The 27,904-nt window shown below is 55.4% G+C and overlaps 1 protein-coding gene across 1 annotated transcript in view; it reads left to right on the top strand.

The window, feature by feature from the left end:
* The first annotated feature begins 1,053 nt into the window (after nt 1-1,053).
* Nucleotides 1,054-27,904, top strand: part of EPHA10 (EPH receptor A10) — a 43,268-nt gene continuing 16,417 nt past the window's right edge. Inside the window, exons 1-5 of the mRNA XM_063355825.1 lie at nt 1,054-1,153; nt 2,247-2,311; nt 3,606-4,275; nt 20,888-21,043; nt 21,842-22,183. Of these exons, the coding sequence (XP_063211895.1) occupies nt 1,054-1,153; nt 2,247-2,311; nt 3,606-4,275; nt 20,888-21,043; nt 21,842-22,183 (1,333 nt within the window). The remainder of the gene's footprint in view (nt 1,154-2,246; nt 2,312-3,605; nt 4,276-20,887; nt 21,044-21,841; nt 22,184-27,904) is intronic.

Raw genomic sequence — 27,904 nt, 5'->3', positions numbered from 1 at the left:
TTTATTCCAGGCTCACAGTGTTTTACGTTTGACAGCACATAAGCACAGGGAAGGGAACATCCCCCAGGAAGAAGTGTTGCTACATAAGCAAGCTTTGGCGTCACGGCTTCAGCCATCAGGTGGGAAACTGTCGGGCGTTCAGCCTGACTCAATTTTGCAGGGACCTGTAACACCTACAATTAGTGACAATCAAACCTTGACGAGTTCCTCCCCCGGTGCTGGCGGCTGTGGGCCTGGAGACACACACCTCGCCTGCTGCAAGCTGGGAATCGCCTCCCCCAGCCCAGCCGAGCTCCCTGCACTGCGCTCACCGCCGCCACTCTGCCCGTCACGCAGGGCTGGCAGGGAGCGCCCTGCCTGGGGCTGCCTTTTCCTGGGGTTTCTTTCTGGCCACTCGGACTTTTATGGCAGCCACTGGGCGTAATGGACCTTGAGACAAAGCTGGGAATCAAATTCCAGCCCAGAAAGGCAGAACAGAGGGCTTGACGTAAACCTGGCGTTCCTGGGCAAGGGCAGAAAAGAGACCTGCCCCACTGCTCTCCTGGGCCCTGCGGTGCAGCAATAAGGCTCTGACTCGCCACTGCCTGGTAATGGCAGCAGGGAGCAAAGGTCGGCCAGTGGGGCAGCCCCACAGCACTGTTAATTAAGGCTGTGACCACAAGGCCGCGGTGTCTCAGCACCAGCAAGGGCTGTCCATGCCACAGCAGTCCTTTGGCTTGCATGGGGGGGGGCAGCCCTTGCCCTCGGCAGCCCAAAGCTCAGCCCCGCTGTGCTCAGTCTGTTCCAGCCCGAGCCTGCCCCGCCGATCGTGCAACGAGACTCAGCTGGTGGCAGACGAACTGCCGCTGCCATCCTTAGGCTTCAGAGTGAACGGCGCCCCCGCGCCCGCCCCTGGCCCCGCCCCTTCTCGCCGCGCGCCCCGGCGGCCCCCGCGGATTGGCCGAGCGGCCCCGCGGCCCCGCCCCGGCGGCGGCGGTTGGCGGCGCGGGGCTGGGGCGGGGCCCGGCGGCCGGCGCGCGGCGGCGGCGCGGGGCGCGCGGAGTCGGCGGCGCCATGGCGACGGCGCGCGGCGGCGGCGGCTTCCCCCGAGCGCTGCCGCTGCTGTTGCTGCCGCCGCTGCTGCTGCTCCTGCCCCGCGCCGCCGCCGAGCAGGGTGAGACGGGACGGGACGGGCCGCGCCGCGTCCCCGCCGCGGTGGCTCCGGCGGTGGTCGCTCGCGGCGGGTCGGGCTGCGCGTCGCGGTGCCGGGAGAGACCGGCGCGGCTCGGCGGGTCCGGGTGCGCGTCCCTTTCCTCCCGCCGGTGTCGCCGCCAGCCCCCGCGGGGTGGCTGTGCCGCGGCTCTCCGGGGCGCGGGGACCCGCTGAGGAGCGGGACGGAGCGAGCGGGTCAGCCCGGGGGGTCCCGGTCCCCGCCATCGCCAGTGGCGCCGGGAGGAACGAGCCGCTGCGGCGCCCGCTGCCCGCGCAGCGCTGCCGGTACCGGGAGCGGAGCGGCGGGAGCCCGGCCCGGCTGCGGCGGCTCTGGGGGCAGCCGCGGGGGGTGTCTGTGTGCGCCGGGGCTGCGCTGCCGGGAGGGGTGACCCCCCCCCGGGGTTATCCCCCAGCTCGCTTGCGAAGGGAGCGGCCGGGGATGCGCCTCCGCCGGCGGTACCTGGTGCGGGGAACGCGAGAGGAGGCACCGCCCGCCCGTCGGGGGTGGCCCCCGTTCGCTGGCTGCGGGAGGATCGTGAAACTGTGAATTTGGGGGAAATGCCTCTTCCTGTCGCGCAGAGAATTGGCTGGTTTGTGGAAAAAGGATGCGGGCTTTCAAGGAAATTCTTGTTTCAAAGCAGCCGCTGGTACCTCTCAGTTCCAGGCGACGCACGGGCTCCGGGCATGGTACAGCTGCAGCGTTGGCTGGTGATGTCAGGCGGATTGTCCTGCAGGATCCCTTGGGAAGGGCTGCAGCCTTCCCTGGGACATCACCCTCGTTGGGTCAGGGTGCTAATCGCCTAACTGCGAGGCCAGCTCTGGGTGCGCAGCTTCCAGCCCTGCAGCGTTGAGTCCTGCTGGGTGCTCGGGCGATGGCTGGTGTCGCTGGGGTGGGAGCTGCCCCCCGCGCTCTGGGACCTGACCCACTGCTGGGGCTGGTGGGTGTCTGGGAAGGGCGCACGGCACTGAGCTTCCCAGCGGAGTGGCCGGGGGGATGTTTACCGGCGTCGCCTGTGTCAGTGAGTTCGCTTTCTAACGTGTTGTCTTCCCTGCAGTTGTCCTGCTGGACTCGAAGGAATCGCAAGCGGAGCTGGGCTGGACCTCGCACCCGTCAAACGGGGTGAGTGTGGCGGTGAGACTGTCCCTGTGCGCTGCCCTTTGGCGCTCAGCAGCATTTAAAGTCCCCACATGGAGCTGGCAGAGGGGGCCGGCAGCCTGGGGGTCTCCCCGAGACGGGGGTGGGCAACTTGGTGCGAGCCGTGGTGTTGATCAGCACCGGGGAGCAGGGCGAGAAGTGAAGTATCGGTTACGTGAGCGGTACAACCGCTGGGGAACCGCTCCTCCAAACGAATTCTACACTCCTGCAATGAGCAAATGAACACCAGCCAGTGAAGCCTGTGTATTGTAGTGTGCACGCCAGCGCGAGCTCCTGGGGGTCAGCTCAGCTCTTGGAAGAGGCTGCGGCTGGCGTGGGATTGTAGGGAGCCCCGCATCGTGCAGGGTTTGTCTGATCAGGTCCTTGCTTTGCTGCCGGGATCACTCCGTAGCCGTCTTCAGGAGAGTGTGCTGGGAAACTCAGAGTTGTGTTCCTTGCTGCTTTGTGTTCGTTTTCCAGGATGGAAACAAACCATCCAGAGGGGACAGCGATAGCTCCTGGAATCATCTGTGTTGCCCAGCTGTTAGTCTGCAGAAGAAACTCTGTTTTGGGTACATTTGGCAGTCTTGCGTGCATTTCCCCCCAGAAAGAATTGCTTCGGGAAGCTGCCAGGTCATCCTTAAGGCTGTGAGGGTTGAATCATCGTTTCACTAATCAGAATCTCTGCTGGTAACTTTGGGGAAATACCGTTTCACTTGCAGTCAGAGGATTTGTCCTGTTCTAGCTGAAACTCCTCCTGACAGAGAAGCTGCTGCTGTTGTTCACAAAGATACTCGTCCTTGTGTGATGGTGTGACTGGCATCGCATCTCCTTGGCCATCTTTCACTTCTCTGGGTAGCCCGGCCCCGTCTGGCATTACGCTGGGTGGTAATGCTGAGCAGACGCACCTTCCCAGGGACAGAAAATCCGCGGCATGTGTGGGAGATAAAGGCTCTGGCCGCTCGACAGATGCTGTGTCCAGTTTCATATTCAACTTCGGTTTAGAAGGTCTGATGCCGGTGCCCTCTCTCTGGTTGCGTCTCCCTGTTCGCGCCTCTGCAGAGAGCTCAGGTGTGAGGTGGTGCAGCAGCACCGCTGTGTTCCTACAGCTGGTGGTTTTGGTGGGCTGAGGACTTCTAGTGCCTATAATATAATGGCCTGTAGGTGGGGAGGCTTGTGGTGGTGATATTCATACCGGGCGGTGTGTTTCTGCTGGGGTGGCTGGTTCTTGCTCACGGCAGCTCTGGAGCCGTAACAGCCCTTTGTGTTCTTTCCCCAGTGGGAAGAAATCAGCGGGGTGGATGAGAACTACAAGCCGATACGCACGTACCAGGTCTGCAACGTCATGGAGCCAAACCAGAACAACTGGCTGCAGACGGGCTGGATTGCCAGGCGCGATGGCCAGAGGATCTTCATCGAGCTGAAGTTCACCCTGCGGGACTGCAACAGCATCCCCGGCGTGATGGGCACCTGCAAGGAGACTTTCAACCTGTACTACGTCGAGTCTGACTCCGACCTGGGCCGCAGCGTTCATGAGAGCAAGCACACCAAGATCGACACCATTGCTGCGGATGAGAGCTTCACGCAGGGGGACCTGGGTGAGCGTAAGATGAAGCTGAACACGGAGCTGAGGGAGATTGGGCACCTGAGCAAGAGAGGCTTCCACCTGGGCTTCCAGGACGTGGGCGCCTGCGTGGCGCTGGTCTCTGTGCGGGTCTATTACAAGAAGTGCCTGGCCACCGTGCAGAACCTGGCCGTGTTTCCCGACACGGTGGCGGAGACAGCCTTCGCGACTTTGGTGGAAGTTAAGGGCACTTGCGTGGCTCATGCCGAAGTGGATGTGGATAACCCCCCCCGGATGCACTGCAGCGCGGAGGGCGAGTGGCTGGTCCCCATAGGGAAGTGCGCGTGTGGTCCCGGCTTCGAGGAGAAGGACGGGGGATGCAGAGGTAACGGTGGCCGTCGGTGTCCTCTGGCAGCTTTTGTCTGTGTCAGTCCGCGTTGCTGCCAGACTGCTCCAGCCTGCCTGGTGCCTGGGCACAGCTCAGACGAGTGGAATTGCCTTTTGTCAGCAACATTATTTTTCAGTTGATTGCAGCTCCCCAGCTACAGCCTTATTTTGAAGGGTGGCAATTGGGAAAATGGGGCGCGTTGCTGGTAGCCGCTCTGCAGCATGGTCTTGGCTGGGTGGAAGTGCCAAAGCTCTGAATACCGTCAGGCATTTCCTACGGCTTTATCTGTAACTATAAAATTACTCTAGAACATTAATATCCCCATTGTCGTGCTTCAGACACAACTTAATAATTTGGTGACTTTACGGCTCACAAGGTTACGTTTAATGATAGCTGTAAAAATGGATATAACCTCTACCTTAGCAGGTGTCCCTCTGATGAACCTGGCGCTGTGACCACTCCGATCTCACTTTCAAAGGCAGGCGAGGGCCAGGCATGGGATCAGCCCTGAGAGTGCGGGATACGGGATGCCGCGCTCCTCCTCGTGGAGTGCGTGAGTCTCTTCAGATCTCGGTTGTGCCCACTGTGCCGCCTTCCTCCGACATGTGGGAAGCCTTTCCCGGCGCTCCGGGTAGTGCCTATTCACTTGGTGCCCTCCTTAGGAAGACCTTATTAAAACTATCGGATTGAAATCTCAGTGCTGTTCACTGCTTCAGTGGCTGCGTGGCAGCTCGCCATGCTTTCCCCATCTGTTTGGAGCGGGAATTTACATAGCGAGTCCCAGAAGGCTTTTGCTAATGTTTCAGGTTTCTCTGTGTTGAGTTTAAATAATTCATATTCTCGGAGGAAAAATATTTGAAGTAATTTAATGGACATAATTAAGTTTTTCCCCCCTCTCACAGAAAGCAGGTCATTAGTCACTCTCTGTGGAGCAGCGTCTGATGTCTGGTCAAATATCAGAAAATAGTTTTTAAGGGTTGAAAGTTTTTGGGTTTTTTCTTTTTAGAGCCCCGCATTAGCATAGCACTAAGTGAATAACTTTAAAAGATTTCTGATGAAAGCATCCAGGGCTGCGAAATTCTTCAACAAGGACAAAAGCCCTTGGGCTGGAGGCAGGTAAATACGGTGGGAGTTTGGAGATGTTGAAACGGGCAGGTGATGGCGCAGTGAACCTGGCTCCGCCGCGGTGGCTTTGGAGGGCTCAGCGGGTGCGAGTCCGCTGGGTCCTCCTTGGCCGCGAAACTCCTTGGCCGCGGTCGCTGTTGAAGCTCTCGAGGTCGTGGGAGGCTGGACCCTGCGTTGGTTGAAGGAGCTTTGGGGAGCAGGGACGGCCCAGGGGCCGACCCCCCGTCCTGTGCCGGGCTGGCCAGCAGCTTTCCAGGCTGTCCCGGGTGCTGCTGCCCAGCTCCTGCTCCTCTCCCTTATCCTTCCATCTTTTCTGAGGACTTGCTGGCACATGGCCGGGAGACGTGGGTCTTCTCTGCAGGAAGGACGAGCTTTATTTCCCGCTGAACTGATGAAGCTGTTGGAACTCCATCACAAAGCTAGCATCCCCGTAACCGCGATTTAAGTGCTGAAATCATCCTGGCCGCTGAGAGAATGTTTGTATCCTCACACTGAAATTAGGAGAGACGAAAAAAAGACTAATAGGATTTACGGCACCGCTAATTACCGCTGCGAGAAAGCCTGAGCCTTTTCCCTGTCCGTCCCTCTCCATCGCACCGCTTCTCCGAAGGAGCCCAGCGCGGCTGACGGCTTCCAGGGGCTTGTACGTTTCTGATGAATCATTTCAGTGGTCGTTGAGACGCAGCCATCTCTAAGGGCGGAACCGGCAGCTCTAGCAATCTGTTTAACATCTACTCTCAAATAAGAGGAGAGGTTCTGTCACTGTAAATACATTCAGGCTGCGTTTCTTGTGTCGTATATATCTATAGCCAGATGCTGGTCTGCGCTTACTCTGATCTTAAAACCCATTTCCAGCAGATGCACAGCAGGCGAGTGAGAAGTCCCGTTGCCCTGTGGATGATCACCTGTCCATCCCTATTTCGTTTTCTCAGCACTGGTGTCTTTTTACCCGTTAATTTTACCAGGCGTGAGCTGTGTCCCCTTCATGCCGCTTACTATTTATTTGGGGCGTTGCAATGGCTTTTCGTGCGAATGAATCCGTGATGCAGGGGATCTGCCTGACGTTTCTGTAAAGTTGTCTCTTTCTGCTTCGTCTTTTCCATTCAATCCCTTGTAATATCTGCAAGGAGAATTTCAACAAAGCCCAAGGTTAATATTTACCAGCCAGATTTGCTGCAAATGAGACAACTTCAACCAGACGTTGAATTAATATGATGGAGACCAGCTTCCAAAAATAGCTGTCAGCCACTCTTCTTTGACAGAAACGTAAATTTGTGCTGTAGTGAAGTTTCCTTCTCAATTTATTTCCCTCCCGAGCGTCGGGAGCCGGCTCTGGGTGGCCGTTGTGTGGGGAGATGCCCCATGCCTGGCTCCCACACCATGTGCCTCCGGTGGGTGATGCTCTAATTAGCAGAACGGAGCCCTTGTCTGCGCGGGGTGACGCTGCCGGAGCCAGGTTTAGGAAGGAAATCGTTTCTAGTGCTCTGCCAGGATTTTTAAATGATGTTTGAATTGGATGCGGCCAGGATGGGTTTGATGCCTCCAGGCCGTGGGGCCCAGCCTGGCGCGGGTGCTGAGGCCGGTCCCAGCCCAGCGCTGCTGTTTGATGGCCCAGAGCACGTACGTGTATTTCTCTTCCAAGCAGCCAGCACTGCCGCTTGTCAGGGAAGGAAAACCTCGCCTGAGAAGTTGCGTTGGTGAGTGGCTGTTTGTGGCAGCCCGTGGGCATGAGGAGCAGCCGCTGATCACAGAATGATGGAATCACAGAATGGCTGGGGTTGGAAGGGCCCTCTGGAGATCATCCCCTCCAACCCCCTGCCAGAGCAGGGTCACCCAGAGCAGGTGGCACAGGAACGCCTCCAGGCGGCTTGGGAATGTCTCCAGAGACGGAGACTCCCCCACCTCTCTGGGCAGCCTGTGCCAGGGCTCTGCCACCCTCACAGCAAAGAAGTTCCTCCTCGTGTTGAGGTGGAACTTCCCATGGTCCAGTTTGTGCCCGTTACCCCTTGTCCTGTCCCCGGGCACCACTGAGAAGAGCCTGGCCCCGTCCTCCTGACACCCCCCCTTTCAGTATTTAGAAGCGTTGATGAGATCCCCCTTCATCCATCTTTTTTTCTGTACTGAAGAGACCCAAATCCCTCAGCCTTTCTTCATCAGAGAGGTGTTCCAGTCCCCTCAGCATCTTGGCAGCCCTTTGCTGTCCCCTCTCCAGCAGTTCCCTGTCCTTCTTGACCCAGGGAGCCCAGAACTGGACACAGCACTCCAGATGTGGCCTCCCCAGGGCAGAGCAGAGGGGGAGGGTGACCTCCCTCCACCTGCTGGCCACGCTCTTCTTGATGCACCCCAGGATGCCATTGGCCGCCTTGGCCACGAGGGCCCATCGCTGGCTCATGGTCATCCCGTTGTCCCACAGGACTCCCAGGTCCCTTTCCACCGAGCTGCTCTCCAGCAGGTCAGCCCCAGCCTGTCCTGGTGTGGGGGGTTATTCCCCCCCAGGTGCACTGATGTCCACAGTGAAGTTTGAAAAGGGGATTCAAAGTAGTTCCCCCTTTTCTGCATTACTGAACGGATTTTTGAGCAGCGTGTGGGATTCAACGTGCCATGGACGGGGCACAGGAAGGTTTACCATGTCTCACTTAGGGAGAAAGTAACTCATTCTTTTGTACCTTTGCCTCTAAAGCGTGTTGGTCTTCTGGGCTCTCATGAAAGAAAACTTCAAGGCTAGAGAGGGGAAAGGTGCTGCTGTTGTGGGATTTTCCCTTTTCCCACCCCCTTCCTATACATTTGTGCTAAATCAGTGCGAGCTGCGAGGCTCGGCTGGGCGGATTTGTGCCCTGGGTCGGATATTCCTGTACGTTTTTCTTGCACAGAACCTCTCCGCCGCTCTGCTTGTTTGCTGAGGTGGAAATAGGGCTTTACGAGGGCTGGAGGCGACTTTCCCCACAGAGCCTTTCCCGGGAGCCTGTGCCTCTGTCACCAGGGTTCTCCTCCGGCCGAGGGGGACCGTCTTCATCTGTGGTGGCTTCATCCCTGGCGGTGTCTGCGTGGAGGACTTCAGGGGCTCCGTGAGGCGAGCTGGCACGGCTGCTGTTCTCGAAACGTGGGGATAAGATGAAAGGCACAAGTCAGCGCTAATTAGAAGAAAGCAGCCTTTGCTAATGGTAACTGCTAACGATACGCGACGTAACGCATGCTTGACACTCTGCAGGAGGCAAGAAATGGCTTCTCTGATCTGCTGTGGGGTTTGCCAGTGGCCTGCTGAAAAAAGAAGGGCACCAGACTGCAAGTCCGCTCTGCTCGTCAGGCTGGGGTGTGTTATTAATGGCTGTAATTGCCCCATGAATCTAACGCCGTGTGTAGTATAATTACACTTTATGGCAGCTTATAATTGTTGCTGTTAATGAGGAGACAGGATTTGTGACAGCACAGCTTTGATTCTGTTGTGGCCCTTCGTTGTTGCTGTTTTCCTGACCCGTTTGCAGCCTCACCCCCCCCGTAATTCCGTTCGGAGCTGTGCCCGTGCCCAGGCAGCGGCCGGGCTGCTCCTTCTCATCTGCCGGCCGTGGCTGGGGCTCCAGGGGGCTGCAGGTCTCCCTGGACCGGCTCTGGGATGGTTATGCCACCCTCAAATCCCTCCAGCGGCGCCTCTGCCGCCTGCCCGGGCAGGCTGCACTAGCGCCTTGCTCTCCTCGTGTCTAACACGAATCGCCTTTGCAGTTGCTTAAGCTTATAACTTCTTGTCCTCGCGCCAGCGAGCGGCGAGAACGCTCCTCACGCGGCGGATTGTGCCGTGCTACAGATAGCTCAGGAAAGTCAATACTATCTTTCCTGCGCTTGGCTTCTTGAGTAGTAGGGGAGCAAACAGATAAGCAAAGCCTTTGGGAAGATCATCCTGCCTGTTGTGGGTGGTAGGTTTGCGGACGAAACCGCAGCTGTAAATACTGTGAAAGAGAGTGGTTTCTTCATTGCCACCAGCCAGTACTTGGACATAAACTTGGTCAATGTTTTGAGCAAATGTAAAAGGAAGTTTTTCTGGGAAGAAAAGAGGTTTTGGATTAAGTCCTCGATTTTTATTTTTCCAAAGGGAAGTGCTACAACAGAGAAAGTGCTTGCTTTTTCAAAAACCAGTCTTTCCATTTGTCTCCTATTGTACCTCCCCTTTTAGTGCTTGCCTTTTTGCTGCTGAGCATCCCAAGCTGAGTGCAGGGAGAGGGAGCACTCTGGTCTTGAACCTCTTTTACGCTCGTCCATTGAGACTGCCATGATGAGCGCCTTTGGCTACTGGTACTTGTCTCTCCCCTTCCTTGGGAGGGGGAAACGCAACCGTTCGGTCCCTGTGTCGTCCATGGGGTTCCCGCAGCGTTCCCGCATCCCCGAGGCTGAGGCTTGGCTCCGGGCGCTGGCAGCTCCTGCCTGGGCTGTGCCTGGAGCATCCTCCTGCCCGCACCGTGCTGCCAGATGGGGCTGGTCCCTCCTTCCCTGACGGTGCCTTTCCTTCTGCCAGTCAATTGCAGACTTTGACTTTACAAGAAGAAAAAAAAAGTCCCAGAGCAGTGGCCTGGCCCTGAGAGCTCCTGCCACCATCTTTCTCTTAATGACAGTGAGCTGTGAGCGAGGCGTGTGTCCTTGTAAGTCTCAAGGGCTGTCGGAGCCTGGCGCGTCAGCCGCTCTGCTGCGGCTCGGCAGGACAGGGAAGAGCGAGGCCTTACCCAGCCCGAGTGCCTCCTGTTCTTCTGGGAACCGGCCGCTTCGTTTGCTTGGTGGCAGAGGAGGAGGAATCGAAGCATCTGGAGACCATATAGGCTGGAGACTTCCCGAGCAGGTTGTCTCCTTGGGGAAGATGTTTTTGGAGAGCGAGTGCCCGTGTGCTCTGCATGGCCAGGGCTTGCTCTTGCTGAGCAAACATTTGGGGCAGGAGTGGGCGGTGGTGTTGGTAAGATGCTTCCCCGTGCATTGCATGTGTCCCATCAAGGCATCGTGTCACTACAGTGCCCTTAGATGGGAAATAAATAGTTCAACTGAAAGTTAGAGAAATTTAGAGTAATAAATTACACTATTTTGTAATTTAGCACAAAGATACTTCCTGAAGCCTAAGGTCTGCTTTTCCATTTAAATACAGATAAGATGGATCCAAATGTACAGTGCTTGGGGCTTTTGATTTGTTTCATCTTTTATACATTAGCTTACAAACCTGTATGTGCTTCTGGAGTTTATTTTATCTTCTGACTGATGCTTGAGTATTATGCAGAATAAGTTTATTTTTTTCTCCTGGGATTCGGTAAGTTGCACGAAGCGCCAGGTTTTACTTTCATCACCGACGGAGCCATCGGCATCCCGCAGACAGACGCTGCGCTCGGGGGCCGGTGCTGACGGCGGGTTTTAGCAGCACTTGTCAGGGCAGGAGCCAGGCACAGCGTGGCTGCGCTGGGTGGCACTGGGGTGGGAAAGGGGGCTGGGGGGGTAAATCTGTGCCTGTCACTGAAGGAATAAGCACTGAGGAAATGTCTGCTTAGAATCATAGACTGTGTTGGGTTGGAAGGGCCCTCTAAAGGCCATCTCGTTCAACCCCCTGCAGTCAGCAGGGACATCTGTAACTAGATCAGGTTGCTCAGCGCCTCATCCAGCCTGGCCTTGAATGTCTCCAGGGATGGGCCTCCACCCCCTCTCTGGGCAACCTGGGCCAGTGTCTCACCACCCTCAGTGTACAGAACTTTGTCCTGCTTCAGTTCCCTTTCTGAATTATGGTTTAGCTTTCTCCTCCTGGGTCTTGTGTTCTAGCAGAACGTGGCTGGAGCACCTTTGTGACCTGGGCAAAGTGACAGTTTGAGGACGTGGAGAGCTTTGTCCTGAATGAACTTGGAGTATGTGCATCCGTCAGCCCATTAGCAGCCTCCTTGGTAGCCGTAATGCCGTATGGAGGATGCTGCTTTCCATCAGTCACGCTTATGAAACACCCATGTAAAATATGCTTTCTCTTCAGTCTCTTTTTGGAGTAATGATCAAGCTTGGAGATATTTATTATTCGGGATTGCATATTATATTGCTGTTTTACAGTGTGTCTGAAATAATTATGGCTATGGAAATTGTGGCAGAGCCAGACACAAATTACTCTCTGACACTTAATTTTAGAGGAAACTACTCAGAAAATTACAAGCATCACCATTCGTTTGCAGAATTCTTGTCAGGCTTAAGGGTATAGATACCTGGCTGCTAGATGGACGTGCTGGTTATTCTGCTGAAACACAGGGGGAAATGTGTCTCGCCCACGGCTAAGGGAGTTTGTGCGCTAGAAAGCCCTTGGCAGGAGCAGGGTGCGTGTGGGATGCAGGTCACTCAGTCCTTCGCGGGGGATCGTTTGGTAGATGCATCAGGGAACTGGAAGAGACACCAGTAAATTGCCGTTGGCTCAGGGGATGTGCCTACGTTAGTGTGTCCTTGAGGAACATGCCCGCATAAATAGTGATGAGGTTCCGTTCAGTACTGCTGTAGCGCTGAATTCAAGCAAATGCATTCTTTTCGATATCTCAAGACTGTCTTGCTAAATATCCTTGGGTGTTTAATTTTCTTCTGGACTAAATCACTGAATTTAATTTCAGCTATTAAGAGCTCATTGTTGGCGATGCACAAAGATCTAGCCTCTGGACATAGGTTTTCATTTCAGTGCTCTTCAAATTATTTAACAAGGGCAGAAATTACAGAGTAGCATTGTCCTAAAGGTTTCAGAGAGGCCGGGAACGTGTTGGACTGTAGGCTGCCGAAAAGTATTATTGAAAACCACTTATTAAAAAAAAAAACCAACTTTGTGGAAGACAAGCTGCCTTTGAATTCTCTTGAGTGGCGCAGCCTGAAATACCCGTGCTGGCAGGCCGGGTACCGAGGTAAGAGGAGCTGGAGACCCGATCCCGTGCCAGTATTGATCGCTCCCTCGCGCTGACGCTGTCCCTCTTGCACAGGCGCGGAGATTGGACATGATTTCTTTCCCTTCCTCACAGTGGGGCTCTGTAGCGTCATCGCTCTCCGCCTGCAAGGTATTGATTACAGTTTTTGCAATAAGACAAGGCAAGATTGCAAACCCAGCATGTAAGGGGAGGGCAGGAGCCTCTCTATTTCCCGAGGACATTTGTTGACAAGGCTCTTTCACCGGCTCAATACGCCCCTGAAACCTTATTCTGTCGGTGTGTTTTGCACAAGGTGCCCTGTCTGGATTTGGGCAACTTGTCCTTGTCTGCGAGCGCTCGCTGACAGCCGTCCTTCTGGGGTACCCGCTCCCCTGATCCTCCCCTTCCCCTGGGGGCCGGCTGCCCTCTCCCTCCTGCCGAGCACCTCTCCTCTTAAGCGTTGGTGAAGAGTTTGGAATGCAATAACCGGTGACTTGGTAATGGAATTAAGTTGGATGGAGGCTGGATGTGCCAGCCTGGTCCAGGGAGGGGGCAGCGGTAGCAATAGCTCCTGCAAGAGATGCGTTGAGAACCACTGCGTATTTTATACGGCCGATGGTAACGGCGAGTTTGCGGAGACAGGAGAAATGGCGTGTGCCGTTGCCTGGCGGGCTGTGTCGTGGGGTGCTGGCGGCGTGTTTCCCCTAGCTGCTGCCTTTCCTCAGTAGCGTTTTTATGAATGCCTGCTTCAGCAGAGAAAATTAACACAAGTTAAAAGCAGATGAACTTTGTCAAATGCAATTTCATGAAAAAAAAATGGAAAGGAATTGATTTTGGAAGACGACCGAGTTGTAGTGTTAATTATAAATGACTGTATAGGCGTTTTGAGTGAAACTGCAGGCGTTATTGATTCATGCAGGCATGCACGTGGCTCTTCTGCTGTCTGCAGGAGTTCAGCAACACGAAGAAGTTCAATAGTGCTAACGCAGGCAGTGTCCTTCGTGGTTTTTTTTTTTTCTTTCTTCGAAGATATCTGCAAGGTTTGTGGGTCAACAAGCTGACCTGAGACAGTTTGGTAAGGGGGGGGGGGGGGGGGGGGTGAAAGGCAGAACCCATCCAAAGCATTAGGACTAAATGCTGAGGAGGGTGTAAACAAACCAACAAACTCCAATATGATGAAAATGACACCAGACAGCAAGGAGGGGTAAGCGTGGAGCTCGCCCCTGAGACAGCGAACGCCCTCCACAGCCAGTGAGGGGTTTATCCCGCTCGCATGTGGAGGAGCCGACCCACAGCCGTGGTCTTTGCCAGGCACTGGTATAGGCATGCTAGCACAGAGCCTTTCCCCCTTTTCCCTTTCCCCCTTTTCCCTTTCCCCCTTTTCCCTTTCCCCCTTTTCCCTTCCCCCTTTTTCCTTTCCCCCTTTTCCCTTTCCCCCTTTTCCCTTCCCCCTTTTCCCTTTCCCCCTTTTCCCTTTCCCCCTTTTCCCTTTCCCCCTTTTCCCTTTCCCCCTTTTCCCTTTCCCCCTTTTCCCTTTCCCCCTTTTCCCTTTCCCCCTTTTCCCTTTCCCCCTTTTCCCTTTCCCCCTTTTCCCTTTCCCCCTTTTCCCTTTCCCCCTTTTCCCTTTCCCCCTTTTCCCTTTCCCCCTTTTCCCTTTCCCCCTTTTCCCTTTCCCCCTTTTCCCTTTCCCCCTTTTCCCTTTCCCCCTTTTCCCTTTCCCCCTTTTCCCTTTCCCCCTTTTCCCTTTCCCCCTTTTCCCTTTCCCCCTTTTCCCTTTCCCCCCTTTTCCCTTTCCCCCTTTTCCCTTTCCCCCTTTTCCCTTTCCCCCTTTTCCCTTTCCCCCTTTTCCCTTTCCCCCTTTTCCCTTTCCCCCTTTCCCTCCCATCATTAATAACATCCGCATTAGGAAGCGGTATCTCTCGTGCGTGGTGTGGGTCGGGGGCCCATGTGCAAGAGTTGCATTGGTCCATATCCACATCCAGGTCCAGGAGGGGAAGGGGGGCCGTGACCGAAGGTGAGAGGAGGCCGTGCCGGGGTCTGTCACTGCTTTTGTGTGGGTGGGCTGAGAAGCGCAGACCCGGAGCAGCATCTTAAAACGGTCCTTAAAACGGTCCTCCTGAACTGCACCCTGGGGGGGATCCTCAGGCCAGTCCTTCCCTGTCCGCGGCACAGCACAGCGTGACTGGGCAGGGGGGGACGGGAACACGTGCAAACACGCATGTTTTTTCCAGCTGTGGAGATGTGCAGGAAGTATGTCTGATGGGGTTTGCCTGATTTTTGTGTTAACATTAACGTGAAGTTGTCTGGGTTAAGTAGCTTTATTCCTATATCCATGTTATGAAGCAATTTCAGCCTGGTATTTAATCTTCCATCTGTGCTTCTTCTCGTAATATTTTATGCTAAGCTTCAGTATTTACTTAGGTCTCGGCCCCTCCCTCTCTGTGAAATGATGAACACTTTTTAATTAGCAGAGACGCGTTAAGCTGCAGGAAATGGATTTTTGGTTTTACTGGACCCTGCGATGTGTCTGGGTTGGTGTTGGTGAATGCTTCTATACTGATGCTCGCATTTGTCTGCTGGAACCCGGGGCATAACTTACAAAAGGTTCTGCAGCTGATGCACCTAGGTTGTGCGCAGCAGCCGGACGCTCGCACAGCCACAGCGACACGGCCCCAGGCGCGCAGTCGCCGCCGCGGGTGCCAGAGGGAGGGGGAAATTTCCTTTAAACTTGCCAAGTTACAGCATTGCACCTTCGCGGGCTCCCCCGGGCTGTCTGCTCTTCTAAAGAAGACCGTCTTTACCCTGGGAGGCGAGTTGCTGCCGCCGCGGTTCCAGCAGCGCGGTGCCGCTGGGCTCTGCTCTCAGGGTTGCGTGTGAAGCTGCGGGGAGGGGATGCGCTACGGACAGACGCTTTGCGTTGAGCTTAACATGGGAGAACTCTAGCAAGAGCTGCGCCTCTCCAAGAGGTGGCTGGAGTAGGTCTCAATCATAGAATCATAGCGTGTGTTGGGTTGGAAGGGCCCTCTAAAGGCCATCTCGTCCAACCCCCTGCGGTCAGCAGGGACATCTGTAACTAGATCAGGTTGCTCAGAGCCTCATCCAGCCTGGCCTTGAATGTCTCCAGGGATGGGGCCTCCACCCCCTCTCTGGGCAACCTGGGCCAGTGTCTCACCACCCTCAGTGTACAGAACTTCTTCCTCATGTCTGATCTGAACCTGCCCTGCTCTAGTTTAAACCATTGCCCCTCGTCCTGTCGCTACAGGCCCTTGCAAACAGCCCCTCCCCAGCTTTCCTGGAGCCCCTTTAGGGACTGGAAGGGGCTGGAAGGTCTCCCCGGAGCCTTCTCTTCTCCAGGCTGAACCCCCCCAGCTCTCTCAGCCTGTCCCCACAGCAGAGGGGCTCCAGCCCTTTGAACATCTTTGTGGCCCTCCTCGTGGGCCATGTCCTTCTTGCGCTGCGGGCGCCAGAGCTGGACACAGTACTCCAGGTGGGGTCTCAGGAGAGCAGAGTAGAAGGGGATCTCTCTTTGGTCTTATTTGGTTCTCTTATTATCTCAGTCTTTGGTCTTATTTGGTTAAAAGCCCATTTCTTTCTCGGTGTGTGTGTGCAAGCCAACATGCAGAGCCTTTGCAGAGGAAAGCTGGGAGTCCCTAAGGGTCAGCTTCTGCCTTTGGTTGTGCAGTCATTGCGCTGGGCGGACCTCCAGAGACCCGAGCCCTCTTCTTGGTCCTGCTTGTCTTGTGTGACTTTGTGCAAATCACACGCTGGCTCTGTCCCAGTTTCCTGCTTGTCAGTGTGGTTAACGTTTCCATACGTCAAAAAGAAAACAAAGGTTAACTTAATTGTTCGAGATACCCATCACTGCAACAGTTGACGTAAAAGGCTGGTGACCAGCTGGTAAATGCTGCCGGGTGATTAATAACTTCATTTTACTGCTGCAAAATCTTGGCCGTGCTTCACTTGAACTGCAACTCTCAACCCTGGAGCTTGCGCAGCCTGTGTCCCGCAGTCAGGTTGTCCTGCTTGATGCACGCAGTGAGTCACTTCTAATCACTGTTCATCGATTAACAAGATAAAGCTGCTCAAACTCCGATGCCCTTTTGCCGATTGATCAGGATCTCTTCTGCCATTTTTCAAGCCCAAACTTGGACGTGCAGCTGACAGTGGCTTGGCGGATGTTGAGACCCTTGCTGGCGGAGGAGAAGCTTCAGCATCCTTGGAGCTGTGGCTGGCTGGAGAGGGAGGTTACGCCTACGAGCCCCTGGTGGGAAAATCTAGTTGGTAGGCTTCGTGATGCTGGGAGATGGAGATGTCTGAACTGCTGCGGAGGGAAAATGAAAGGTGTCCCGTGCCATCTGAGTAGGAAACCATGTATTTTTCAACTCTGCATCCTCAATTGCTCCCGCTCTCCCTGTGGCACAGACTGGGCGTGAGAGAGGACGCTGCCCTCTGCTCTCGGGAGAGCCATCCGCTCTTGTCCGAGGAGCTGCGGCAGAAGGGTCGGTAAGAGAAACCCTTCCCGTGGGTGCCTCGTGCCGGGTAATCTGCCAAGCTGCGGCACAAATCAATGTTGCTTGTTCTGCTACTAGTTTGGTGGTGTGTGCGTACAGTGTTATATCAAGGAGGGAACATGTGCTCTCTCTGTCAGAGGAATGACTACGGCACGCCTGGTGAGCAGGGAGTAGCTTGTGTGGGCAGCGATGATGGAGCTGGAGAGAGGCAATTAATCTGTCTGACCCATCCGGCTGCTTCTCTTTTGCTCTAGGAGAATGCATTATTGAATTTTATTATTTAATAATTAAGTTGCGGTAGTACCAGAGGACAAGGAATAGGATAGAAGACAGCGTACAAAAAAGAGAATTTCATTCTATAAATTGATGGCCTGATCTCTTGAGAGCTGTCACATACCCGCTGCAAAAATGAGCACTGCGAAATAACAGGGACACCTAAACCAGCTGGGGACCAAGAAAAACACTTGTAGGATGAGGTGGGAGAGGGTGGGAGTTTATCCGAGAAAAGAAACGGAGGTGCACACATGATGCATCACATGTGCTGGGGCGCTTTTGTTCTCAAGTGTAAGATTCAGACACCCAAGGAACAAGATGAACGAGTAACCCCCAGGCTGAGCTGCGCCCGGGGGACGCGGGGGACGGGCTCACGCGGGGTCCTGGTACCAGTGTTTCTGGGAAATGCAAATTGCAGCACTTCGTACTGTCACTAACTGCCATACCTTCTGACAGACACCTGTGTAAACTTGCTTCTAGCTATTAGAAAACAGGGAGGAACAGCCTGAAAGATGCTGCTAATTGAAAATGTTCAATTTCCTACGATGAGATGTCAAATTCCTGTGACCGTCAGGCTCGCTTTCACATCTGAGGAATGGCGGCAGAATGCTCTGGGTTTGGTGCTCAGGTCCCATCAAGTTTGTAAACAAGATTGATTTTTCCGTTCTGCCTGACAGAGGGTGCGAGCAGGAATTTCGCGCCAGCGTTCGGGCTTTGATGCCGTAACGAGATGGGCTTCTCCCCGCAGGGAGGAATGAGCCGGACCTGCCGCGGACGGAGGCGGCAGTCGATGTGCGGCACCAAAGCCCCCGAGCCCCCGTCCCAGCTCCGCTCTCGGGGTGCAGGTGTCCCCGTGTCCTCCAGCTGCTGGGAGAAGGGCCGGTTCAGTGGTGGCACCAGCCCCGGCTCTGGGCGTGCGCTCGGGTCACCGCTCTGCAGGGCCGGGAGGGAGCGCTCGAGCGTTTGGGGGAGTTCAAACCTTGTCCCCAGCCCATGGGGACGGCGGGGTGTGGGGTCTGCCCGCTCTCTGCCTCTTGGGGCTGGGCGCAGCACGTGTTCCGCTCGCTGTCGGTGGCTCTTTCAGCAGAGACCTCCAAGCGCTCAATGCCGGTGCTGGGTTTTGTGGTTGAAACCTGGCCGCCGCCTCCGGTGCGGTAGGATGGGCTCAAAGGCTTCTGCTGTGCCCCATGCCTGCGGGGCGTTGGGACCTTCAGCGACCTGCTGGTGATGTTTCTGCCCTGTGTCGTGGCCAGTGCTGCCTACCTAAAGGAAAAAGCAAGCCACGTCTCCATTATATGAAGGTCACATTAGTTTTGGTTTGATTTCTCAAATATAAAGAGGAAGCTGGAAGTTTTGGCAGTAATTTAAACACGTGCTAGTTTTTCCTGTTTTATCTAGCACCCTAGGTAGGGAATGACATTTATTATGCATTGTGGCTCTCCGTCTTAATCTTACTTCTCTGTTGTGTTTGTCAAGTCCACGCTTTTAAAGGTTAGCTTTATCTGGTACGGGAGGCGTGCAGGCTGTGAGGCAGGAGCGGTGAATACAGGAGCGCAGGCTCTCTGGTCCCATACTGGCAGCAGCTGTTGCAAGATCAAGGAGCAAACATCAATAATTCTTCCTAGAAACACGTAGTTTCCTAGAAATCCCTCCTGCAGCACCTCTCAGGAGAGGATGCTCCAGCAGCCCGGCAGACCTTGACCTGTTGGCGGTGCCTGGGTTCCCCTTGCAGCCAGCGAGAGCGACGGGGACGTTGGGACGTGGATGGTCTCGCCCAGTGCCAGCATGGCGGGCAGGTTGGGCAGACAAACACCCCTGCCTCTCTGGTGACCACTGCGGGGTCCCCATGTCCAGCTCGGTCACCGGTGATGAGGCTGCCCTTTGTGTCTGGCCGACTGCAGCACGCGCGGAGATGCTTTATCTTGTCCAGGTCAGGTAGGAACCACAACCAAGAGGGGCCCAGGAAGAGTCTGCTAATTTTGGTTCCCTCATTTTGAAAAGGTATGGACTTCTTAATTCTCCATTTTAACAATTTAACTCTTCAGTTTTTCTATAGAAATGTAATGTTTGAAAGTTGCAATTTCCATTCCAGTTAGAAGGAAGTCTCTCCCCATTACTTCGGCATGACTGAAATGGGCTTGAGGGGGCCCAATCTGCTGCTTTCTGCAGGCTTTGCTTGCGCTGGGTGACACGACAGAACAAGATCTTGTCTGGCAAGGAGGCAAGGCTTTTAGGCAGCTCTTGAAAGGTTTTATGTATAATGTAAGAAAAGCAAAAATATCTGCTGTGTGTTGCTGCTCCCAGCTCTGCCGGGCTGCTGTGTGTCGTGTGCCAGCGGCCGGGGCGGGCAGGGACCGCTGGGAGCACAAACCTCAGCCACGGTGCTGCCGCTCCCTCCCCACCGGTGACCGCAGGGCGCTCAATTTCTAAAGACTTTGCGGTAAATTAAATAATCTCCCCTTAAACAGTTCACCCATTTTCAGCATCCCAGGGAAGAGTCCTTTCCAGCCTGTGCTGCGTCTAGCGCTTTGTCCTCAGATCACAGCCGTAGCTGCCAGTTTTATATCACGCTAAAAATTAATGAACCGGAGTGCACTGGAATAATCTGCTTTAAAAGGAACAGTCTCAGCAGCCAACTCCTTAAAAATGATAAGAGAGGGGACTGCGTTAGTGGAGCTGTTCATCTAGGAACTTTACGAGTGATTAAGTTTAAATATTCAGGGACCTGATGAAGGGACAGCAGACAGCAGCACCACGCCGAGAAGACGAAGAAGCCAAGGAAAACACGAGTGGTTCTGTTGGGGTCGAAAAACCAGCTGAGACAAACTCTGTCCCTGGGGCTGGCCCTGGGGGGGTCCCGGCTCCGCGCGGGGGGGCTGCCAGCCCAGGGGAGCACTGCGCAGGCAGGAGGGGTGCACGGCAATGACGGACGCACGTTTCTTTGCAGGCTGCTTCCTTTTCAGACGTTTTAGGGTCAAACTGAAGCTGTTGCAAGCAGCTCTGTGGAGTTTTGCAGCCTCTTTTTTGTTGCTTTTGTAAAGTGGTAAGTCTTTTGTACAGCACCAGCCTCTGGGTGTCCTGCTAGGGGTGCTGCCTGTGGGCTGCCTGCTGCTTGTAGTAAAGATCAATCAAATCCTTGAGTGACATGTGAATTACTTGTTTGTGTATCAAGGGTTCTTTTCAAAGGATAAGGGAGGCCTGTATGCGGCCTGTAAAAGCTAATTTATACTACTGTTGTTTAACTTCACTGTGACTTCTGTATAATCCGCGGTGATAAAGCTGTGGCTGGCAGTGACGTGGCCGTGTGGCTCTTGCGTCTGTATGTGAACCTCTGGTGACTGATGAGGTCTACAGCTTCTCTGTTTTCAATATTCCTCCCCTCTGGGGGCTGTTGCTGACTCTTGCTGTGGCTCCCGCATCATTTCTGCTCTGCTCACCTGACTCTAAACCCTAAGCCACGTGTTTTCCATATCCTGCATCTTTCTGCAGCCACCTGGTCCCCCGTGTCCCTCCAGACCCTCCAGCTCCCTTCACACGTTGCTCCAGCTGATGTCTGACTGTTCCTCCAGCCCCTTGAGAGAGTCAGTGCAGAGCTACAGCACCCGAATGTCCATGCCGGGTCAAACCAAAGACACGTCTCTCTTGGTGCCAGGATCACACCGGTGCTCGGGGAAGGTAGCTTGGAGGGTGGTATCTACTGGGCAGTGGCAGGCAAAGGATGTCCCGGGAAAGAGGAAAACACAGTCAGTCATCAGTCATCAGACGTGTCCCCCATTCACCTTGTGGCGTTATTCCCATAACTCCCTCTCTCTGTCTTTTCAGCTTGTCTTCCTGGATTTTACAAGCTTTCCCTGCGTCTCCCTCTCTGCTCTCCTTGCCCTGAGCACAGCTTCACGCATGAGGAAGCCTCCATGTTCTGTTCATGCCAGAAGAACTACTCCAGGTCCCCATCAGACCCGCCATCTGCCTCCTGCACACGTATGTCTCGCCGAAATGCCGTCTCTTTGTCAAGCGAGGAAACACGGGTCCGGATGCTGCGTCTGTCCCACAGCGCAGCGCCTGCGGGTGCCCAGGAGGCTGTCCGGGGCTGTCCCCTGCCAGGGTGCCCAAGCCCACGGAGCTGCGCCTGGGGGGGGTGTGTCCAGGTCCCTGGGGGTCCCAGTCTGCGCTAGGGTGCTGCCGTGGTGGGGAGGGATGAGGGGCTGTCCCTACGCCACGGAGCTCGCGGGCCGAGGCTGCTGTCTGATGAGACAGACGGTAAAACTCCCCGGTAAAACTAGGGCACAATCATTTAGTCAATATAGTTCACAGATTTTAATTAAATGGCCTCTAGTTAATTGGATTGGACCCCGGCTACTCCAGTGATGGATGCTGTAGAGCTGCCTGCACAGTGATGAGGAACCTTCCGCTTTGCCCGAGAGCGAGCGTGGCTGGGCAGTGTCTGACCGGCAGCGGGGCTCCCGGCTGCTTGGCCAGCGAGCCCTGGGGTGGTGTCAGGTCCGACTGGCTACTTCTCACGCTCTGTGTGAGCCCTGGCTTGCTGTGTATAATGTGTCCCTCCGGCGGGATCCTCTGTCCGGTGTCCCCGCTGTGCCACATGCATCAGTGTGTCCATGTCCCCCTGTGCTGCCACGAGCTGTGGCTGCCCGGGATTGTGCTCTCTTGCTCGGCCACTAGTGCCTGTGCTGCTGCTCCCGGGGGACCTGTAGGTTTGCCCTTGTCCCCAGGCAGTGCCCAGCTGTCCCGGCGCCTGTGCAGACACTCCTCTGCTTCCAGGTCCACCCTCTGCCCCGAGGAACCTGGTCTACAGCCTGCGGCAGTCCTCGCTGGTCCTGGAGTGGAGTGCCCCCGCCGACGCGGGCGGCCGCAGCGACCTGACCTACAGCCTGTGGTGCGGCCGGTGCCCGCCGGCTCTGCGGGGCCGCTGCGAGCAGTGTGGCAGCGGGGTGGGCTTCCTGCCGCAGCAGACGGGGCTCGTGGACCGGACCGTCACCCTGGTGAACCTGCTGCCTCACGTCAACTACACCATCCGCGTGGTGGCTGTCAACGGCGTCTCGGGCGTCAGCCCGCTCTTGGGGCAGCAGTACGCCGAGGTCAACGTCTCCACCGGCCTTGCAGGTATGGCTGCCGTGTAGCACGTGCGACTGATTAGAATCATAGAATCATAGAATCTTCATGGTTGGAAAGGACCTTTGAGGTCATCGAGTCCAACCATACACACACACACACACAACCCCAAAAAACCGCCAACCCCATAAACAAACAAAAAAAATCCCAACAGCCTACGATCTCTGCCACTAGAGCATGCCCTGAAGTGACAAATCTAGACGTTTCTTAAATACCTCTAGGGATGGTGACTCAACCCCCTCCCTGGGCAGGCTGTTCCAGTGCCTGACTGCTCTTTCAGTAAAGTAATTCTTCCTAATATCTAATCTAAACCTCCCCTTGGAGTCCCCATCGCACCAAGAAGTCGGTTGCCTGCGCTGTCCTATGCTCCTGTGTCATCTCTGGGGTGTGTGGGTCTGCTCGGTGGCTGGTTCCATGGCTTTGTCACCGGGAGGACGCGGGGTCTGGAGGTGGCGTGGGCACCGTCCTCGGGCTTTGCCTGCCCGACGCCCCGACGGCGGCGCCCTGACTCCTCTCAGTTTGCCGTGGTGGCACAGACGTGGTGCTCAGGGGTGGTGGGCGGCACGGGCGGGAGGGGGAGATGGAGACCGCCCTGCAGCGCTCTCGGGGGGGTTTGGTTGGTGCCATGGGGAGGCAGGGAGCTGGCTGTGCCCAACAGCCCGTGGCCTGTGTGTCTGCCACAGCGCCGGGCTGGCTCGCAGCCGGGTGGCAGCGAGCGTGGTGACAGCCTGGGCTCTGCTTTGTGATCCGGCTGCGGTTTGAATTTACAAATCACAAAAAAGAAGCAACATTTTCAGCCCGTCGCAAAAACCCCTCTTTAAAATAGAGAATTCAAATATTGGCTATCCTTTGGGAACAAAAAAAAATATTGATTTCATCTCTCTCTTCTGTGCCGGTCCGTGGCACAGTTTCTCGCTGGACGTGTCCCCTTCCACTTTGTTTCACGTTTCTCTTTAGCGAGGGGAAGCGAGCACCCAGCCTGCCGGTGCGGATGGGGCCCCTGGCCGGCCGGAGGGGTTTGGTCCCTCCTCAGCTGTTAGCTGTGCCTAGGGAAAATCAGCTCTGGCTTGTTGTGTCCTTGTCTCTTCCTCCGTGGTTACGTTATTAATTTGCATGAAATCCCTTTGCCAAGCCACAGTTAATGGAGACAGATGATCCTCACATACCTCGTGGCAGGAATTGGCCAACAATTTCATCTGAAGAGATTAAACTTTGATCTTGTTATAAATAATTTTCCCACCGTTTGATCAAATGGTTTTGTGCGCGTTGTTGCTTTCTCTTCCCTCGTGTAATAATTTCTGTGGATCCGTTGGGTGGATGCTGTGCCGCAGACTGCTCTTCGGTGGAGGTGTCATTCCTCATTAGGATCTTTGCTGTTCAAGGATGGATTTAGCTCTGGGAAGATCTTCTGTCTCCTGAGCTCAGGCTATTCCTGAGCCAGCATACGAGCTAGGGAGGGGTGAGCTTAACGAGGTCTAATAACGAGCTGTTCCTCCAGAGGCTCGTGTCAGGCGGGGGGACCAGAGCTCGGGAGCTGCCTCCTCGCCTGGAGCTTCAGGTCTGAGCTGGGGACAGGAGGCTGGGGAAGGGCAGCAAGCGCCCCGTTCTCTCTAGGGAGGGAAGCAACAAGTCCATGGTACCAACCCGTGCCTCAGCCGTTTGTCCGTTTAATGCAGCTTTTCTCCTGGGTAAGCGGGAATCTCAACACTGCGTACTCCTGAAGGAACTGAAATACGCATGAAGAATATGGCATAATTAATCTCGTAATCTGTTCAAAATCAATGTCTCTTGTCGAGCTGTCGAGTCTCCGGATGCAGATGGTAGCTCAGATTTAGCCAAACAGCTGAGGCTCGGGAAGTTTCGTGAAACACTTGAGTTTTTTGCTGGTGAAGGTGTCCCCTCCCGGGGGCAGCGCCAGGCGGGGGCTGCTCCTTCCCCAGGTGGCTTGCGGAGCCGCTCTGCGGAGCCTGCCATCTCCAGTGAGTCCTGGAGTCCCCCGGCATGGAACCCATCACAGAAGTGCCTGATGGGACCGGGGATCGGGAGAAAGGGAGATTTCAGGGATTCCCGAAGCAGCAGTGACTTCCTCGGTGGCTGCGATGCGATGGTCTCGGAGGTCGTCTGCAGCCCCAGGGAAGCTCTGGCTGCAGGTATGCAGATTCAGAGGAAAAATTAAACGAAGAAACGAGACCCTATTTAGCTGTCAGATCCCTGCTCCTCTAAATATAGCTCTGAGCGCAGCCCTGGCGCTGCCCTTCCCCTTCAGCAGTCACAAGAGGGAATTAGCAGTTGTTCATTGTATTTGCAGGGGAAAAGGAAAGATGCTATTTAGTCCGCGGGACGCAAAATTAATACTGTGTTTTTTCTAATCTGGCCCCAGCGTGGGACTAAATAAAAATGTTTGAGGAGAGAACAGAGCTGTTTACCTGCAGGAGTAGGGCTGCGTTAGCTATGTAAATGTACACTCTAGGACAATGTCATTTATATTCCCGGCAGGGATCGACTCCTGTCTTAAAGGGCTTTTAAATCTGTTGCAGATTAATAATGCAGCCAGTGCCGAAATGCATTCTCCTTTCTGAGGCTGTGGAGAAGGGGTTTGTGCTGAGTGAGGTCCTCGGAAGCAGACTGCGCTGCCCAGGCTTGCTGCTGGCGCGGCGACGCCAGCACGGGGGCGGGGGGGGCCACAGGACGAGGCGATGCAGGGGCGAGGGTCTGCGCTGCTGGGGTCCGTGTCCTCCAGGCAGCGAGAAGCGAGCCTGGAAGAGCTGCAGGGTAACCGGTGAAGCCGCTTCGCTGGTTTGGAAAGAAGGACCCTGGGGCAGGAGTTGCCTGGGACGGTGCCCAGTGCGTTTTCTGTGTTGGGGCGTTAATAACTGGTGGCGGAGTGGAGAGGCTGGCTGTCCCTGCCGCGAGCGGTACGTGCTGCAGGGTGGCAGAGGTGCTTGGGGACGATGGCAAGCTCTGTCCATCCGATGGCCTCTCGCCCCGTGCAGGGAGCAGTGCACAGCACGGCGACGGGTTGTGGTCTGCTCTTGTTTGCTGCCCCAGCTCTGAAAATGTGCGGGGAGAGCGTTCCCCCAGGCAGCCGGGCACCAAAGGGGGCTGCGGGCTCCCTCGGTCCAGCTCCAGCTTTAGGTGTGCGCTCTTGTCCCTCCCTACGGGCCCCCGTCGGGTTTTGGGTCATTCAGCAGGGGTACACGGTGCCCACCTCTAGTTTTATGCCTCTTCTGCTTGTACACTGGTTAAAACCCACATACAACGGCCTGGAGTTTGTAAAATCAGGCAGAGTGGTGAATAATTTAATGTTTGCTTTTTCGGAAGAGAGGCAATGTTAGGGGAGCTTAAAATATTGATAGGAAACACATTTTTTTCACAGTGTGAAATGCTTTATAGCCTGTGTGATTTTCTTTAATCCCTTTTAAACGTGTTTGAGGCTGGCGCCTGCCTGCTTTTCTGGCACGTGCCGTGGGCTCTGCTCTACAGCCCAGCACTGAGTGTGATTTTTCCTGGTGGCTTTGTTAACAGCCAGGATGACTTGTGCGGGTTTCTTCAGTCCATTTGCTAGATGCAGAGATACAGGAGGGCACCTGTGTGATGTTTTATTGATGGGAATCGCATAAAACAGCAAGGAGCACTTAACTTAGTTTACGGGAGCGAAACCCAAGTTAAGCGCCAGGCTGGCCTCAGCGCCCGCGTCACTTGCCGTGGCGTTGGACGCGGGGTGATGTGCACCCTGCGGAGGCCACGGGCTCGTGGTGGGGATTATGCCGCTCCCCCAGCGGCGAGAGCTGCCAGCCCGCCCCGTGCGTTCCCGTAGGAGGGGTTCGCCCCGCGGGCACCCCTGTGGATCTCTGTAGTCCTGCCTTTTACCCCGCGAAGGAGGCAGACCTCAGCACGCGTTTGTGCCGCAGGTTCGTGGTGCAGCCGCCCGGGGGGTCGCAGCCTGCTTGTCCTGGTGGGAGCGTTAATAACCTTTCTGCCGCGCTTCGTGAGCTGTCTCCCCCTTCTTTACATGTGGGCAATTCAGTATCCCCTTAAAGGTCAGCTCTGGGGCCAGTGTATTTACTCTGAGAATGATTTTTGCAAATGTCAGATGACACGCAGCCAGACTGCAGCAGGGGAGCGGAGCGCGGGGGCTCCCGGCTGCCCTTCGGGTCCTCTGGCTCCTTTGGCAGAAGCCGAAGGGACTTGGAATCAAGGAGCAAATCATCATGAATAAAACATCAGGAGGACTTTTTTTCATCAGGAGGGATTAATGAGCTAAGTAATAAATACAAAATTTCACAGATACTTAAGTTTGCTTTCCAGGGACGTGTTCCTCTCCGCAGGAGTCTCGGTGGGATAGTCAGGGTCCAGCAAACGCCTTGATGTGGTGGAGCAGCGGGACAAGCTGGAAACCGCTGAGTTCCCCGCGCAGCTTTCCCTGTGCCTGCCGTGGGGCCGCTGGTGTAAACGGGTGACTCGGTCGCTGCAGCCCCTTCACCCTGGTGTGTTCTGGCCCCTGGTGCCTACCAGGGTGGCCTGGGACCACCCTTCTGTGAATCAATCCTAATTTTCTCTCTAATCAACCCAAAGCAGACCCAAGAGGGTCTAACAGAAGCTTTTATCAAGGTACCAGGTATGAAGTTTATTTTCCCTACTAAAAAATACTTAGTGTCTGTCTTGAATGGCATCCTCTGCAGCAAAGACACCGCCGTCTTAGCGTGTCCCCAGCAGCCGCTGCTGCCTTGCTCCGGGCAGTCGGGGGATGCCATGTCCATGGCTGGCTCCCGAGATGCTGCAGACGGTCTGGCAGGTCCAGCTGGCTTTCTGCTGGTGCTTTTGGAGGAGCTGCTGGGGTGCTGCCTGCAGGTGGGGAGCCCGGCGCGGGCAGTGCCGCTGCCTGTGCCAGCTGCAGGAGCTGTACGGGCGCTGCGCGCTGCTCAGCGGCTTGAAGGCAGGAGAAGGCGGTCGGAGGAGGAGAGGATGCGGAGGAGGCTCTGGGAAGGCAGAGATGAGCGCAGCAGGGTAAGGCGGGCAGACAGGAGAGGCGTCAGTGTCAGGCACAGAGCCTGTGGATGGCTGGGGACAGCGAGCCGCCCGCGCCGTGCTGCAGAAGTCCGCTCGCAGGGAGCCAAACCTGGTTAAAATGGGAATAGTTGGCAAGTGCGTCTTGCATGGCGAGATGAACTAAACGGGAGCACACGTGCCAGGGAGGAAGACTGAGCGTGGAGCATGTGCTAACTACAAATCAGCAGCCAGCTCCTGGGGCAGAGCCGGCGTGTTTGGCAGCGGGCAGGGCAGGCAGCGCGCTCTGGGTGCCGGCTCACTGGGCTGGTGTGGGGCAGAGCCTGTGCCAGGGCGGCTGGAGAAGCCTTGGGATGTCCTACAAGCCTTGCTGCTCAAAAAGTGTATTTTGCATCGCCCAGAAATCCTTAGCAGCAGGTTCGGAGCACTGGACGTTAGCCAATGCTCAGACCCCTCCACGGCACTGTGGGTGGAGGGTACAATTAGGGTGTTTTTTCTTGTTTTTGGGCAGAGCATTACTAGCTGCCCACAGATTACAAAGCTGTTGTATTTTTACAACCGTTTTCTCCTGTTGGATGATCACCAGCTCGGAGTTTGCCTTGTTTCAGTCCTGATTCAGAGAGGGGGAGCTGGTATCTGCAGAAGCAGCGTTCTCTTCAGCTGTTTAAATTGTTCAAGTTTTTACTGTGCCGTCCCAGGGCAGAA

Source organism: Chroicocephalus ridibundus, chromosome 19, assembly GCF_963924245.1.
Source record: "Chroicocephalus ridibundus chromosome 19, bChrRid1.1, whole genome shotgun sequence".
In the NCBI taxonomy this organism is placed as follows: Eukaryota; Metazoa; Chordata; class Aves; order Charadriiformes; family Laridae; genus Chroicocephalus; species Chroicocephalus ridibundus.
Note: the sequence above shows the minus strand (reverse complement) of the source record. Positions and strands in the feature narration are given on the sequence as shown.